Genomic DNA, 18,526 nt, shown 5'->3' on the forward strand with positions numbered 1-18,526 from the left:
TTTAACATACTTACTACTTACATATAAAACTTTTTTTGCACGCCAAGTGTTTTTTTCTATGGTTGTACGAATATTGTATAAAATTTTTCAAGATTTACATGATCCATCAACTTTTGTGGGATTATGTTTATCCAAAGTAAAATTTTCACAACATATTGTTGAGATTTTGTCCCTCTTGAAACCAAAAAAAATGAAAAAATCTCGGCCACCTCTTTTTAAAACTAACAACAAGTTTAAGATTTTGTTAACTATATTTCTTATAAAAACTAGGGTTTATTAGTAGAACAAATCGATTATAATCTTTCGTGCATGTCCACGCTGATTTGTTAAGGGGAAAAAAAACTATACGACATGGGGGATTCGCCAAAAAAAATAAAAATTCACACCCTTAAGAGACATGGGGGATTCGAACCTGCGACCTCCCTATAATGTAAATGATACTTTGCCACCTTGTCCAACAGTGGCTGCCACACTAATTCATGGTTCGAAATTAACTTATACGACCCGACGGTGGTAGCCGCACTAATTCATGGTTCGAAATTAACTTATACGACCCGATGGTGGCAGCCGCACTAATTTATGGGTTTAGATGTACCCGGCAAGCATCTAGGTTTGCGTTGCACCCGGTAAGCATCGCAATTAGGTTTGTTGTGCACCCGTAAGCACAAGCGAGTGTTTGTCAGTAGTTTAGCTGATCGTGGATGTAGGAACGTAACTTCCGAACCACGTAAAAATCCTTGTGTCCTTTATATGCTTTAAGTTATTTCCTCTATGTGTAAAACTGCTTTCAAATTGAATTGGACTAACTGAAAACTTGAACTAAGGATTTGATTGTAAACATTTTCTAAAGGCTATTCGAACTAAGTTTAAATATTCGTTGTCGGAGTTATAGGTCTGACTGATCTATCTTTCGATAGTCAGGAAGATTCATAACTCTACTCTGTTTTAGTTCAAACCGTGACTAAAGCTTTACGTGGACTGAAGTTAACTGATCCACTCAATTGACCCAAGTCATCCACTGATAGTTCTATCAGTATCAGTCGCATCCCTTTCGCAAATATTCTAAACTGGTTTAAGTATCCTGACTGGTCAACTCAACTGATCATTTAAATACAAATCTTTGTATCAGTCAGGTTACAACAAAGTGTTTTTGCGAAAAATAGCCTACAAGTGTGTTCCCCCCCCCTCCATACACGTGTTCAGTGACCCTCCGGGACCCCAACAACGTGCAAAAAAAATTGGTGGATGATTTGGAGATGAGAAGACCGAAAATTTTCATTGTTTTGTGAAGATTTGATTTTGGTTTTCTTCATGGCAAATAAATCATTAAGGAGTGGTGAATATATTTTAGATTTTCTTCATGGTAAAAAATTATGATCTAATTTAATGATGATAAAATCACTCAAAATCTTATAGAAAATTCAAACAGGCGTTTTAACAAGCATGCAATCAAGCTCTTTAATTTAATATACTTACTTAATAATTTTAAATTAAAGCAAAAAAAAATACTTCATTATTTACAAGTATTAATCTTACTTAAATATTAGTGGAGAAAAAAAATAAAAAATCACCATTTTCGAAAAAAATTAATAATAGAAAATTTCAAGAAAAATAATACGTATGGAAACAAATCTATAAGTATTTTAAAGAGAATCCTAACATAAATGTAAACAAATGAATAAAATATTATCTAAAAATATAAATAATAGGACTTTCGGTAAAAATAATATGTGTGGAAACAAATTTAATTTTTTTTAGGAGAATACCCATATTAAAGGAAACAAATCAAAAAATAAATAATACAATTTTCAAAAACAAAAAAGAGCTAAAATTACAGAAGTAAAAAAAACAGAAAATAGAAAGAATTAAAATCGAATAATACTAAAAAACAGTTGAGATAATTTTGGAAAGGATATTCTAGGGGAAACAAATCAAAAAGATAGCTGAAAATAGAACCCTCAATAATCGAACAAATTTACCCTAAAAAAATAATCGGACAAATTAAAAAGAAAAAAAATAGTCAATTCATAAATTTTTGAAAAAAATAAAAAAAATCAAAAAATAAATAATATAAATTTCAAAAAAAAATTGTTTTCGTTATAATAAAAAAAATAATTACTCTAGGATTATGTTAGGTCCGGAGGGTCTCGAATAGGTGTATGGGGGGGGAATACACCTATGGGCTATTTTTCTTTCCTCTAAAAACAGAGGGATCTCAAGATAAAGATCAAAACGAAACTTTACAAGCAAACTAAGACACCTGTTAACAGAGAAGAGTTTTGACCAACAGGGTTAACGACTGATACTGAAAGACTCTTCAGTAAAGAGTTATCAGTTAAGTTACTGGAACTTAACTGATGCACGTAAAGGCTTCAGTCGAGTTTGCTAAAACGGAGATGATATAAATCTTCCTGACTATCAGAGGATAGATCAGTCAGACTGATATCATACGCAGCGGAAATAACTTTGTTTCGTAATAGCCTCGGTTGAGCACGTTGTTAGTCTTAGGTTTCTCTTTGCCGTTAATCAGAATTCAGTTTATCAAATGTAAATACACAAGTAAGAATGTAAATACACAAGTAAGAATGTAAGACTGAAAGCTGTAAATAACATAGAGACGTTTACGTGGTTCGGAAAACACTTCCTACATCCACGGTCGGTTGATCAGACCAACAATCCACTCCGCAAGTGCTTAACTGGTGCACTGCAAACCGAATCGTGTGCTTGCCGGGTGCACACAACCGTTCCACTGAAGATTCCACTCTTTAGTACCAACACTTCACTCGCGCTGGATTTCTCACTCCTAGCACGACCTTGCACTAGGATCTCATGGAGTCAGAGTACCTTCCTGAACTCCTTTACCACTCAAACACTCGATTCTATCTCTCGAAAGGAGTTTTGAAAACTTGACAACTAGACTTCAAAGAACAAGTTCTTTGGAGCAAGTTTGACCTAGGCTTCTGGGTAAACAGATATTCCTAAGGTCTAAGAGAATGTGTGTAATCAGCAGTGACTGATTTTGGCTTTGGAATTCTCTTCTTCGATTCAAGCTTTGGGGGGGTTAAGCTTTGGGCTGAGTAGCAATTTTGGCAGAGCTTCAGCTTATGTCGTTGAATCGGTGAAGATTGAAGTGATCCTTGAGCACTACTTATAGGAGAGATCTTGAATAGATCCGTTGGCGGAGAACGTCTTCAAGATTTCTTCCGTTGGAGAGCTTTTTGAATTTAGGTTGAGGCTTCAATCTTCGAGGTTCCTTGTTTGGTGGGAACGGCTAGGTTGAAGAGCAGGAGATGCGACGTCTCTGATAAAGTAGCCACCAAATAGGAATGACCTCTGCAGAGAGGGATGATCCTGAGATCTCTGCATTTAATGCGGCTGTACTATGTGAGTACGTGGCTTCCTTTTGAACGTTGGAAGTTCAGTCCGATGAAGAATGTTTAACTGATACTTGTCTTTAGTATCAGTCCGCTGAGTCCAGGTGGCACGCATTAAGTAATCAGTTCCGAACTGATTCTTCAACTGATACTTCAGTTGGTAACTTCAGTCTTCAGTCTTCAGTCCTTCGTTCTTCAGTCTTCAGTCTTCAGAACCGCAAACTAAACTAGAAACGAACTCTAACACTTGAGTTCAAACAGTTCTAGTCTATTACATATTAAACCTAAGGATTTTGGTATCATCAAAACAAAACAAGATATTTCATGGGGTTCCCAACAATTTTTTCCTTTTTGATGATGCCAAAACCTTACAGCAGTTCTAAGCATTACAAAGACTGAACTCAGAGCACAAGTTCTAAAACATGGTGAATACTATTCCCCCTTAACAATAGAACCTAAAAACTTGTACTTAGAGTCAAGAACACAACAGTTCAAAACGAGAACGAGGAAAAAGATAGAAAAGCATTAATCAGAGCCTGGACAAAAAGTTATTGTCTTCAGGTTGAGATCAAACGAGGTTCTTTTCATTAAAAGTGAAAACTGATAAAACATCAGTTTGAATTACAAGTTAAAGCTGAAAAGAACATTTCAGGTAAAGATAAGACAACAGACAGACTCAGGGTTTCTGACCATACAGGTTGAAGACTAATTTCCTTATCTCGTCTGCATCTTCTGGATGGGTGTTTGGAGACATATTCCAGATCTTGTAGATGGCTTTGATCTCCATCTTGATTTTCTCCCTGTTGACTCCGTTCTTGATTCTTGGCGGAGTCACCGTCTTCTTCATGGGGTCAGGAATGCCAGTTCTAAGTCTCCTTTGAGCATCTTGCATCCTCAAGACCAGTGCTCGTTCAGACCACTGCAGCAGAAAGTATTTCCAGGCTTCATTCCTGAAATCCCTATTTCCTTTGATGTTGGCAAAGACCATCCACTTGGTGTAACATTCATTCCTTTAGTTTTTCCAACCAGTCATTCAAGTCAGCCGGTATCCATTGATCTTGACGCTCAAATTTGTCTATGTAGGACACCATCAGGCCTTCGCTGACATAGTGATGAAGCTTTTGTTCTTCCTTAAGACTCTGTAAGAAGGAGAGTCTATTGTCGTCACCCAAAGAAGAGCCTTTTTGGCCTTTGGTTCTGATTCTCTCGAGGAGCTTTCTTCTCTGGATCTTTTTCTGCTGAATTCTTCTGTGGCAGAGGGAGGAGCTTGAACAGATGGCTTGGTGAATTTTGAGATAAGATCTTTAGACTTAGCAAAGTCTTTTTTCAAAGATGTAGGAAGATCGAAACTCAATTTTCGCTTCTTGATATTCTCTTCCCCCTTTTTGGCATCATCAGGAGGAAGTCGACTTTTGAGCTCTTGGAGATCGTCAAGCATCTTTTGAACAAGCGCAGAGTCAGGGGATTCTCGGATAAGTTGAAGTTGATGTTCAACCTTGGCAAGGCGACCAAGGACAGGATGCATCTCCTCTGCAACAAGCAATTCAGCATCGGTTGATGTCATGAAATCCTGCAGGAACTCAAGTCGCAGTTTGTCCAGATGAGTGTGGAACCCCTGAAATTGTTGCTTGGTCTTGATTTCTGCTTCCAGCACATACTGATGCAGCTCGTGATGATCTTTCCTGATTTTGGGAAGGCCTTTGGCAGGGTCATTCATGTCCTTCTTGAACTGAAGAAGGTCGATTTCAACCTTCTTTAAGTCAATCTGAAGATCATTGATCAATTTAGAATGATGAATCATATCATCTTTCGCCTGTTGTTCAACAGCGATGAGCTTCTTCAGAAACTTGAAACCATAGATCTCTTGGCGTTCGAGTTCATGCTTGAGCGTCTCGATTTCATACTGTTGGTTGGAGATATGCTCAAGTAGAATAGGAACTGGATCTGTTGTACCTTCAGGGATCAGAAACTGAGTTTTGAGCGGTCTTCTACTGTTCCAGACGGTGAGGTGCTCATCATTTCTTCATCAGAATCAAATAGAACAGGTCCGGTTGGTCGAGGGAGTTCAACGTGTTCTATCGGAATTTCTGAATCAACCAGAAGAGCCTCAGCTTGCGGTTCGGCGAAGGGAGCTCCTTGGGATGAGGTGGAGGCCTCAGTGATGCTCGGAGGAGCAGAGGGAGCATCTTGAGAAGTTGGTATGGGAGGAGAAGAAACATTAATAACTTCAATGAGTCCGTCCATGGTGGATGGATTCTCATCCTTCTCTGATGACTTTTTCTCAGCTTGACCACAATCAGCTGTATTTGTACCAGTAAGCTGATTCTCTTCATGGATGGGACAAGGTGTAGGCTCACTTGTCTGTGGGGTCATTGGAGCTGAAGATGAAGCGGGTTCAGCAGTCGGGGAGGTTCTGATGACCTCATCTACCTCTAGAGCAGGAGTGTGTTGGGCTTGTAGGTCTTTGACTGCTTGAACCTGAACTGTTCCCCCTTGACTGATGCCATCTGCAGTAGCTTCAGTCTGAGCTTCGGAGGAAGGTGTAGCTTCAGTAGTGTCTGCCGCTAATTTGGTGTTCGAAACAGTTGGAGACTGATTCAGTAAGTTATGTTCTCTAGGACTGTCTAGTGAGGCAAGATAATCAAATTCTTGAAGAATGTCAGTGAGTGGTTCTTCATGAGTCGCTATAGAGGTTCTTGCTTCATTTACAGTTCTGGGGGACCCTCTTGAGTAGCAGTAGGTTTTGATGTAATACAGAGCAAACTGATCAAAACCATGGATGACATCCCATACTCTGGTGAAATTAAAAATGCTGACCAGCGTGGCTTCTTCCAGTTCAAGCCAATCTTCACCATTCAAAAGTCGAAGATTCTTGATTCTAGGACAGGAGGCTGTTTTGATGAAGGTAAAGGTTATAAGTCTATGGAGATTCTGATAGACTTCTGGATCAATATCGAGATCATTTCCAAGAAGAGATTGTAAGTGAGCAGTTGCATCATTTTTCGCTTCAGTTTGCAACTCTTCAGCCTCACGAATTTGTTCTGAAAAGTCAGAACTGAAATTGACAGAGGGATACTGTAAAACAGCTTTTCCCTTAGTTCTGGGTGAAAGACGTGGGGTAGGTGAAGGGGTGCTTATTTGGAGAGATGAACGGGGACGTTTGGGAATTTTGAGGGTGACTGCTGGTTGTTCGGGAGAGGTGTGTTCCAATTCAACTGGCTGAGAAGGAGAAAGAACAATTACCTTTTCCTTCTTTGATGGTTTGGGTCCACCTTTATCAGTCTTGAAAAGTTGCAGACTGTCCGTGAACGGAATCATCTCCGGCCAGTACACAATGCTGTGAGATTGTATTCCGTGAATGATGATTTGGGATACCCTGTTCCCTTGTCGAACCATGGTAGCTGGCCTTGTGTTATGTGCTTCGTTGTAGAGAAGATTTAGATAAGCTTCTTCCCAGTTGATGGATTCATCCTTCAGTAGAGCCGCCATAACATTCTTCTGGGGTTGCGAAGCTTTGTCAGGAGTTCTGGTTGCTCCTATCCAACATTTCTGAATAATTTTTCCCAGCATCGCGTATTCGGGCTGGAGGTGAGAAAGGGTAAGGGTTCCCTCTGTTGAGTCAGTCTGCATCTGTTAGGTCCGGGGGGTCTCGAATAGGTGTATGGGGGGGGGGATACACCTATAGGCTATTTTTATGACTATCTACTGACCTCAATCAGAGGGATCTCAGTCAGAGATAAAAACGAAACTTTACACGCAAACAAAGACTCCTGTTTTACTGAAATCAGTTTTGACCAACAGGGTTGACGACTGATACTGAAGGCTCTTCAGTAATTAGTTATCATTTTAAGTTACTGGAACTTAACTGATTCAAATAAGGACTTCAGTCGTGTTTGCTAAGATAGAGATGATATCGCTCTTCCTTACTATCAGAGGATAGTTTAGTCAGATTGATATCATACGCAGCGGAAATTAAACTTAGTTTCGCAATAGCCTCGGTGGAGCAAGTTGTTGGATTAAGGTTTCTCTTTGCTGTTAGTCAGTGTTCAGTTTTATCAATTGAAATAGCACAAGTATGAATGTAAAACTGAAAGCTGTAAATAACACAGAGACTTTTACGTGGTTCGGAAAAACCCTTTCCTACATCCACGGCTGGTTGATCAGACCAACAATCCACTCCGCAAGTGCTTGCCTGGTGCACTGCAAACCGTACCCGTGTGCTTGCCTGGTGCACACAACCGTAAACTGAAGATAACCCCTCTTCAGCACCCACACACCTCGCGTAGGATTTCCCTGCTAAGCACACCTCGTGCTCAGACTTTTCACTCAGAGTTCAGATGTGACAGCCCGCACTCAATTTATTTATTTAAAATTGTTTATCTTTGAAATATTTGAATTCTAATTGTTATGAAGTCATTGAAAATTTTTATTATATTTAGTTTATGGATTATCTAGTTGCGCCCCTAGTTAGATATATTATATATATATAAATTACAAATTATACCTTCAGAATTTTAAGCTCAAATGTATTAATTTAAATTTGAGCTTCTTTGATGATTGGGCCTTATTATTTATACAATCTCTTTATATTGAACTTTATTATGTTATGTACTTTTGTTGGGCTAGGAACTGAAGAAGCCCATAACGTTTATTTTTACTGGGCATTAATTTTTCGGATTTTAGCAAGATAGCAATAACGTGTTATCCTTCCAGCCAAAATTTCATTTTTTTTTGCAATTTTTACTTTAGCTTGTGGAGAACTACTCTTAAATTCATTCTATTTAAATTTTACTTTCGATTCCACCGCCTCATTTTAGCTTATTAACTCGTTTCACTCCTGAAAACAAATTGAAACCCTAGCTACCGACTTCTCATCTGTTCATTTCGCTCAAGTGGTAATTTTGATTTTTGTTTTGTGCAGAAATTATGAAATTTTATTTCAGCATCTCAATTGCTTCTTTTTCTGCTCAAAACCGAGATTTCCAAATCCAAACATGCATATGCATCAATAAAACTATTATCTGCAACTCATAAGAAACAAAAGTAGAATACATATTTACTGCTTTCACAGAAAGAACTAAGAAATTTAGATTGATAAAGGGAGTTTAGATTAATTAAAGTGAGGAGTTGTCGCCGGAGCCACGGCCGCTGCTGCATGTGAGAGGCGGCGGCGAAGATAAGTGGAGGCGGCGGCGCGGTAGTCTTGACCGCTGCTGGGCTGTTCCGGTTGGGGAGACGGAGGAGAAGACTAGGCTGCTGCTACTGCCGTCTGTCGCGGGGCGGCAAGGACTGCTGCTGTCGACCAAACGAGGGAGAGATGGGGGTGAAGGTGACGCCGGGCAGGAGGGAGTGGTGGCTGGCGACGATTGTCGCCGGAAAAGGGAGGACGCCGCTGTTGGGCACAGTGAGTAGAATGGAGAGAGAGATAAGAGGTGAGTAGAGAGAGGAGAAAGGGGGGGAGAAGGAGGACGGCGAGCCGCTGGCCTCCGGCAACGGCGCTGCCGTCTGGTGGCTGCGGCAGAACGGGAAAGGAAGAAAGGGGGGCTGGGGGCTTGTGTGCGTGAGTTGTATGTTTGTGTTGCGTGTGAATTTAGGTTTAAATTGGTAGAAATGGGAAGAGTGGGCTTGGGCCTATGGTGGGTTATACTAAGTGGGCTCACATTTATTAAGAATGTTTTGGCTCAACTTTTAGATTCTATTTATGGGCTGCAGATTTTAGTTTAAATTGGTTGCACTTGATTTTTAAAACAAATATTCACTCATATTTTATATGAAAATATATTTTATTATTTAAATTATTAGACCAATGATTTTAATGGTCTTACATAATACATTTCTAAGTTTAGATTATTTTTAAATTTCAATTAGGCTCTTATATTGGTTATTTGAATTTCTTTTGACTAGGTGCGGCGCGACTAGGACTTGGACTGTGATTTTGAATTATCGAAGTTAATTTTCAAGTCAAGCTAAGGTGTGGGATTATTTAAATGCATGTTGTGGTGATTCTTGTCCATTTTAATATTATGTGTTTACCATATGTGAGTTAAATATATATCGCTAGGGGCCCGTTGAATGGGTCCAGGATGGAAAGATCCTTGGTATGCCACAATGCGATATAAATGTAAAAGTTAAGGTTGCAACCATTTAATTATCGCCAGGGGCCCGTTGAATGGGTCCAGGACGGAAAGGTCCTTGGTATGCCACCGTGCGAGCAAATGTTATGAAATGTTAAGATCATATGTGTTACCATTTTATTAACATGGACAATTATTGCATGTTCCCACACTAAGTATACTTTGTATGCTTATCCCTTATTTAACATTTTCAGGTAACTGATGTTGGAGACGCGTGGAGGGTCGAATGGGCGCGTCGAATCTTTTTGAGTTCAAAAGAAATTATCTTCTTTTGAACTTTGTACAGTATCAGATACTTTTGTTTTAGCAATAGCTTTGGATTTTCAAACTGTTTTCCAGGTCATGTTTGACTTAGTACGCTATAATGTTGTTATGTTATGTATATATCAGGGTTTGATACTTTTAAACTCAAATATTATTTGAGTAATATATATAATGGTTATCTATTTTTGAACGTGATTTATTTTTGAAATTTATCAAAAATTATTTATTATATGGTGTTATGCGTTAAATAGTTTCTTTAATTTATATTTTATTCTTTAGTTAGATTAGGGTGTTACAGCATGGTATCAGAGCAGGTCTACTTTCCTGTAGACTCTGCAAAATGATTTTGCATAAAATTTTAAAAGTCATTCGCATTAACACCATTCGACCGCCATGCGCTCCGACTTCGAGGTAAAAGTGTTTTAAACAGTTTTCATGGGGATAAGTATAAACTATCGTATTCCGAAATTATGTTGAATTTGCTGCAATTATTAATGTTATTTTGAGAAAGTTAAGATCCAGTATTGAGGTTATTATGCTGAAAATTTATTGCAGCTATGATTTTGTTTCGGAATTTTACAGTATATGATGTTACGACGTGAGTTATGAAATTTTGTGTTTGAACATAGTCCTCGAAATAGGAATAATCTAGAACTTCCCTTAGAAAAGCTTTGTCCTATATTATTTTTTTTTTCTTTTCGATAAGTGTGGACAAGTTGAACTAATAGTGCCTCGGAATGTAGGACCATGAGGAATACACGAGCGTCTTCCCAAAATGTCGAGAATACAAGTACAAATCGTGAAGAAAACGATGGACAGCCAAATCAAGCTAGTGGTGAAGAATTCATGAACAAGTTTCTTAGCGCTTTACAAGGATTCGTCCAACAACAAACTCCAATTCAAGCCACCCAACCTAACCCTGCTCCGACTACTAACACAATGGATCAAGCTGTGGAACGATTCCGAAACTACAACCCGCCGCGATTTAACGGACGTGATGGGCCGTTAGCAGCCGAGGAATGGTTGGAGGAACTCGAACGAGTTTTTGCCCACATCAATTGCACCGACGCACAGAAAGTGTCTTGCGCTGTTTTTCAACTCAAAGAAGATGCACGACAATGGTGGAAACACTTCTACCGCTTGCTCGGAGAGGAAGATCGCAACGTTTTGAATTGGGATATCTTCAAGAAAGTGGTGATGGATAAGTATTTTCCTCTCTCGTTTAGAGAAAAGAAGGAGACAGAATTCTTTGAGTTGAAACAAGGAAATATGACCATCGAGGAATACGAGAGGAAATTCAACGAGTTGGCTCGCTTCGCGCCACACTTGGTTGACACAGAAGATAAGATGATAGCGAGGTTCAGGAGAGGATTGAGGACTGATATTAAGGGAATCATGGCTGCGCATGTGTTTGATGATTTCAGCGATCTAGTCAAACGAGCTGAAGAGGTAGGCACGGCTCTTGGAACAAACATCTCTGCACCAAAGCCAACTAACCAACCTATGAAACGGAAATGGGAAAATTACAATCAAAGCAAAGGAAACTTTCAAGACAAGAGGCAGAAGTTTGGAGGTGACAATGTAGGCTCAACAGGAATGAGACCACAATGCCAGAATTGCGGGAAGTTTCACTATGGAGAGTGCATGCGGGGCAAGGGGGTTTACTTTTTCTGCCATGAACCAGGGCATACTGTGCAGAACTGCCCTAAGACGAACAAAAATGCACAAGCGGTGAGGCAGAATTTTGGGCCAGACAAAAGAGGAGGCAAAGAACCAGAAAAGAGAGGAAACGCTCGTTTTTTCGCTTTGGCACAACAAGAAGGAGCAGATGATGATGACACTATGACTGGTATGTTACTAGTATCTGGAACACCTGCAGTCGTTTTATTTGATTCTGGAGCTTCGCACTCGTTTATTTCTGCTAAGTTCTGTCAAAAGAATAAGATCACTTGTGAAGTAGAAGACTTAGCACTGAACATAAGCATCCCATCTGGAGAATGCGTTAAGACCAATAGAATTGCTCGGAGAATTCCATTGAACTTTAGAAGTAGAGAACCTGAAGCTGACCTATATCTCATCGATATGCGTGATTTTGATGTGATATTGGGAATGGACTGGTTGAGTCGAAACTACGCCACAATTAGGTGCCGTGAGAGGGAAGTTATTTTTAAGATACCGGGGGAGGAAGAATTTTCCTTTCGAGGATCAAAGATTAGTAAAATGCCCATGATGATATCCGCGATGAAAGCAATAAAGATTCTAAGCAAAGGTTGTGGTGAAGGCTATTTAGTGAGCATTGTTGGCAAGGAAAACGAAGAACTCACTCTCGAAAATGTATCAGTGGTACGTGATTACCCCGATGTTTTCCCTGAGAACCTACCTGGAATACCGCCGGATAGGCAAGTGGAGTTCGCGATTGACTTAGTGCCTGGAGCAGTACCTGTCTCTAAAGCACCATATAGGATGGCGCCAAAAGAATTGGTGGAATTAAAGACGCAATTGCAAGAGCTTTTGGACCTAGGGTTTATTCGGCCAAGCGTGTCACCCTGGGGAGCGCCAGTCTTGTTTGTCAAGAAGAAAGACGGAACAATGCGTATGTGCATTGATTACCGTGAACTCAATCGACTCACCATCAAGAACAAGTATCCTTTGCCAAGGATAGAAGATTTGTTCGATCAACTGAAAGGAGCAGGAGTGTTCTCGAAGATTGATTTGAGGTCAGGCTATCATCAACTCAAGATAAAGGGGAGTGACATACCGAAGACGGCTTTTCGAACAAGATATGGCCATTACGAATTTGTAGTCATGCCCTTTGGTTTGACCAACGCCCCTGCAGTATTTATGGATTTGATGAATCGTGTTTTCCACCCATATTTGGACAAGTTCGTTATAGTTTTCATTGATGATATCTTGATATACTCAACTGACAATGCACAACATGAGGAGCACCTCAAGATTGTATTGGAGACATTGAGAAGCGAGAAACTGTATGCTAAATTTAAGAAGTGCGAGTTTTGGTTAGATCGAGTAGTTTTTCTCGGTCATGTGGTGACTGCCAATGGGATTGAAGTGGACCCTGCTAAAGTCGAAGCTGTAAATAACTGGAGGACGCCTACGAACGCTAGTGAAGTGAGAAGTTTCTTAGGACTTGCTGGTTATTATAGAAGATTCATCGAAGGGTTCTCAAAAATAGCAGGCTCGATGACACAATTAACGAGGAAAGGGGTCACTTTCAAATGGACTGACAAGTGCGAGCAGAGTTTTCAAGAGTTAAAAAGAAGATTAACTACGGCGCCTGTGTTGGCAATACCCGATGGATCAGATAATTTTGTCATTTATACTGACACATCGAAGCAAGGCCTAGGCTGTGTTCTTATGCAAAAGGGGAAGGTTATTGCTTACGCATCAAGGCAATTGAAGACGCACGAGCATAACTACCCAACACACGACCTGGAGCTAGCTGCCGTAGTGCACGCACTAAAGATTTGGAGACACTATTTGTATGGTGGAAAATGTGAGATCTTCACCGACCATAAAAGCCTGAAATACTTCTTCACACAAAAAGAGCTGAACATGAGACAGCGGAGATGGCTAGAGCTCGTGAAAGATTATGATTGCACCATCCAATATCACCCGGGAAAGGCTAATGTGGTGGCCGATGCACTTAGTAGAAAAAGTGAAGGGCAATTAGCTTCACTGATAACTCAACAAGAGACCCTGATAAGGGAATTTGAAAGGTTGAAACTGGAGGTGGTAACTCCTGATACCAAGAAGGCCAGGCTAGCAGCGCTAGTTGTTAAACCCACACTACGGGATAGAATTAAGAAGGCTCAGGAAACCAATGATTTTCTCCAGAAAATGAAGAATAAGGGATTGAGGGACGATAATATGGGTTTCTTGTTGGCAAGTGATGGGGCGCTTATGTATGCAGGCAGAATCTGTGTGCCCAAGGATAAGGAATTGATAAAAGAAATTTTGGATGAGGCGCATTGCACGACTTATACGTCACACCCCGGAAGCACCAAGATGTACCAAGATCTGCACAAAACGTTTTGGTGGAGAGGAATGAAGAGAACAATAGCCGAATATGTTGGGAAATGTATGACTTGTCAACAGGTGAAAGCCGAGCATCAACGACCATCTGGGTTGTTGAACCCTTTGGAGATACCTGAATGGAAATGGGAACATATTACAATGGATTTTGTGGTGAAACTCCCGAAGACGACACGTGGACATGATGCAGTTTGGGTGGTCGTTGATCGACTTACTAAGTCAGCGCATTTTCTCCCAGTGAAGATGACGTACTCAATGGATCAATTGGCAAGATTGTATGTTCAAGAGGTGGTGAGATTACATGGAGTCCCAGTATCTATTGTTTCTGATCGAGATCCAAGATTCACGTCCAAACTTTGGAAAAGCTTACACGCAGCCATGGGAACTAAGCTCAACTTCTCAACTGCATAGCATCCTCAAACAGACGGACAATCCGAAAGAACTATCCAGATTTTGGAAGATATGTTGCGAACTTGCGTCACGGATATGGGAGGAAGTTGGGAAGCTCATATTCCGTTGATAGAATTCGCATATAATAATAGTTTCCAAACAACTCTTGGCATGGCTCCATACGAGGCATTGTATGGGAGGAGGTGTAGGTCACCTTTATATTGGGATGAAGTTGGTGAACGAAAAGTGTTAGGCCCAGAGATCGTCGAGAAAACAGTCGAAGTGATTGATAAAATAAAAGAAAGGATTAAGATGGCTCAGGATCGACAGAAATCCTATGCGGATCCCAGAAGAAAAGAGTTATATTTTGAAGTTGGCGAAAAAGTATTTCTTAAAGTGGCACCCATGAAAGGGGTACTTCGATTTGGGAAGAAAGGGAAGTTGAGACCTCGATTCATAGGACCGTTTGAAATCCTAGAGCGTATAGGGGATGTAGCATATCGTCTTGCTTTAACGCCAGGATTGTCAACTGTACACAACGTGTTTCACGTCTCAATGCTGCGAAAATATCTACATGATCCTAGCCACATCGTTCATCATGAAGAACTTCAAATCAACAAGGACCTCACATACGAGGAAGAGCCGAGTGTTATACTGGATCGAAAGTTAAAAGTCTTGCGGGGTAAAGAGATACCCTTAGTCAAAATTCAATGGACTAGACACGGACCTGACGAGGCGACATGGGAACGCGAAGAAGAAATCCTAGCTCGTTACCCTCACTTAGAGCCAAGTAAGTTAAATTTCGAGGACGAAATTTCCTTTAAGTGGGTAGGGTTGTGACAGCCCGCACTCAATTTATTTATTTAAAATTGTTTATCTTTGAAATATTTGAATTCTAATTGTTATGAAGTCATTGAAAATTTTTATTATATTTAGTTTATGGATTATCTAGTCGCGCCCCTAGTTAGATATATTATATATATATAAATTACAAATTATACCTTCAGAATTTTAAGCTCAAATGTATTAATTTAAATTTGAGCTTCTTTGATGATTGGGCCTTATTATTTATACAATCTCTTTATATTGAACTTTATTATGTTATGTACTTTTGTTGGGCTAGGAACTGAAGAAGCCCATAACGTTTATTTTTACTGGGCATTAATTTTTCGGATTTTAGCAAGATAGCAATAACGTGTTATCCTTCCAGCCAAAATTTCATTTTTTTTGCAATTTTTACTTTAGCTTGTGGAGAACTACTCTTAAATTCATTCTATTTAAATTTTACTTTCGATTCCACCGCCTCATTTTAGCTTATTAACTCGTTTCACTCCTGAAAACAAATTGAAACCCTAGCTACCGACTTCTCATCTGTTCATTTCGCTCAAGTGGTAATTTTGATTTTTGTTTTGTGCAGAAATTATGAAATTTTATTTCAGCATCTCAATTGCTTCTTTTTCTGCTCAAAACCGAGATTTCCAAATCCAAACATGCATATGCATCAATAAAACTATTATCTGCAACTCATAAGAAATAAAAGTAGAATACATATTTACTGCTTTCACAGAAAGAACTAAGAAATTTAGATTGATAAAGGGAGTTTAGATTAATTAAAGTGAGGAGTTGTCGCCGGAGCCACGGCCGCTGCTGCATGTGAGAGGCGGCGGCGAAGATAAGTGGAGGCGGCGGCGCGGTAGTCTTGACCGCTGCTGGGCTGTTCCGGTTGGGGAGACGGAGGAGAAGACTAGGCTGCTGCTACTGCCGTCTGTCGCGGGGCGGCAAGGACTGCTGCTGTCGACCAAACGAGGGAGAGAAGGGGGTGAAGGTGACGCCGGGCAGGAGGGAGTGGTGGCTGGCGACGATTGTCGCCGGAAAAGGGAGGACGCCGCTGTTGGGCACAATGAGTAGAATGGAGAGAGAGATAAGAGGTGAGTAGAGAGAGGAGAAAGGGGGGGAGAAGGAGGACGGCGAGCCGCTGGCCTCCGGCAACGGCGCTGCCGTCTGGTGGCTGCGGCAGAACGGGAAAGGAAGAAAGGGGGGTTGGGGTAGGGCTGGCAAATCGTGCGTGTCGGATCGTTATCGGGTCGACCTGATATCGACCCGACCTGTTAAGGCCAAACCTGAACACGACCTGTTAAGGAATTGCTCGACACGAACCCGAACCCGACACGATTTACTCAAACCCGAACACGACACGAACCCGACACGAACCCGATAGCAACACGATTTAAATCGGGTTGACACGATACGATAACGACACGATATGCTTATAACCTGAATTTGACCTGATTAAACACGAACACAATAATAACACAAATTTGACCTGATTAAAACAACACAATAATAATACAATAATATGCGAATTACATATCAAATTAACCACTGAACAGATTCATGGTTTGAAAAAACAATGAAATTTAAAAGCTCACATAATAAGTCCCATTCATCAACATAAATCATAGGTTCAGTCCAACAAAATAAAAGTCTAGCAACATAAAAATATCGCCATCTAGTGAAGTGTTTCAAGTTCAACAAAATAAAAGTCTAACAACATAAAAATATCGCCATCTAGTGCCCGTTCTTGGAGTCCAATCCACAAATAGTTCTTCATATCAGGACATACTCATCCTGGAAATTTCAAGATGAAAATATAAGAACATATCAGGCTGAAATCAAGTGAATCCAATTAGGAAAAGGCCTAAGTTTTATGTCTACAATTTATTTCCATTAACAGTTTAACACCATCTTTTTGAGATTATCTAAGGATTGAAAGATCGAATGAATAATTTAGTATAATACTCAAACAAAAAGAATTAGTAATAGTATTATTGAATTTGAATGAATCATCACCAGGTGGTCTCTACCAAACAAAACAATAGGAAATAATCTAAATTACTCTTTTCTTGGAGTCCAATCCACAAATAGTTCTTGTCACTTTGTCTGAACAAAATGCAAAATCAAAGGCTGTTTTCAATTTTCGCTCAGGAAAATATCGCCATCGGCTGTTTTCAATTTTCGCTCAGGAAACCAAAGGCAGCCGAAGAGGCGAAGACCGTGGAGTGATACTACTCTTTCACTTGTCTGAACAAAATGCAAAATCACAAACTCAAAGGCCCATACTAACCACAATCTATGATTCATGAACAAGCACTCATTTCATAATTGATTTCATAACTGAAATGGTCACAAATGAAGACAAAAATTTATCACCTAAATCAGGAGCAAACACCCAAAAAAAATTGACAGCAGGTGACCAACGAGATGCTAAAGATGAAAAAAAGCTCTCATCCAAACACCAAACTTACATCGGAACTAATTTAGTCAACAACTGCTATAGGTAATTAAATAATGGCAGATCCCATTCTACCTACCTAAGTCCGAGAATCCACTGCGTCTGAGAGTGAGGGCGGGGTGACTATTGAAGGAATCACCGGCGTTGGCGAAGAGGGAGCGACTGTGAGGCTGGGCAGTGCGGGCGGCTGGAGGCGCCGCGGCGGGGCGGGGCAGTGAGAGTCGACGTCGAGTGCGGGCGGCGCCGCGGCGGGGCGGGGCAGTGCGGCGGCTGGAGGCTGGGACTGGGAGTTGGAAGAATGGAAATTGGAATTTGGAAGGGACGAAAGGGTGTGTGCGGCGGGAATGAAAGTATGAAACCAAAAACCCTACTAAGAAATCAAAAGTTTAAAAATTAAAATAAATGTTTAATAAAAATAATAATATTATTATCGGGTTACCTGAACCGAACCCGACCCAACCCGAACCCGACCTGAAATTATCAGGTCCTTATCAGGTCGACCTGATAAGGACCCGAACCTTATCGTGCGTGTTACTAACCCATTAATTCCGTGCGGTTTCGTGTCGGGTTTTCGTGTCGTGTCGAAAATTGCCAGCCCTAGGTTGGGGGCTTGTGTGCGTGAGTTGTATGTTTGTGTTGCGTGTGAATTTAGGTTTAAATTGGTAGAAATGGGAAGAGTGGGCTTGGGCCTATGGTGGGTTATACTAAGTGGGCTCACATTTATTAAGAATGTTTGGGCTCAACTTTTAGATTCTATTTATGGGCTGCAGATTTTAGTTTAAATTGGTTGCACTTGATTTTTAAAACAAATATTCACTCATATTTTATATGAAAATATATTTTATTATTTAAATTATTAGACCAATGGTTTTAATGGTCTTACATAATACATTTCTAAAGTTTAGATTATTTTTAAATTTCAATTAGGCTCTTATATTGGTTATTTGAATTTCTTTTGACTAGGTGCGGCGCGACTAGGACTTGGACTGTGATTTTGAATTATCGAAGTTAATTTTCAA

The 18,526-nt window shown here is 40.2% G+C and overlaps 1 protein-coding gene across 1 annotated transcript; it reads right to left on the reverse strand.

Annotated features, from left to right (window-relative positions):
- Positions 1-17,050: 17,050 nt before the first annotated feature.
- Positions 17,051-18,097, reverse strand: LOC130997818 (uncharacterized). The gene is made up of 3 exons (XM_057923256.1): positions 18,047-18,097; positions 17,587-17,877; positions 17,051-17,296 (listed from the first exon to the last, which is right to left on the reverse strand). Exons 1-3 carry the CDS (start codon positions 18,048-18,050, stop codon positions 17,289-17,291), a joined length of 303 nt encoding a protein of 100 aa, XP_057779239.1. The 5' UTR covers positions 18,051-18,097; the 3' UTR covers positions 17,051-17,288.
- Positions 18,098-18,526: the final 429 nt, after the last annotated feature.

Source organism: Salvia miltiorrhiza, chromosome 8, assembly GCF_028751815.1.
Source record: "Salvia miltiorrhiza cultivar Shanhuang (shh) chromosome 8, IMPLAD_Smil_shh, whole genome shotgun sequence".
NCBI classification, from domain to species: domain Eukaryota; kingdom Viridiplantae; phylum Streptophyta; class Magnoliopsida; order Lamiales; family Lamiaceae; genus Salvia; species Salvia miltiorrhiza.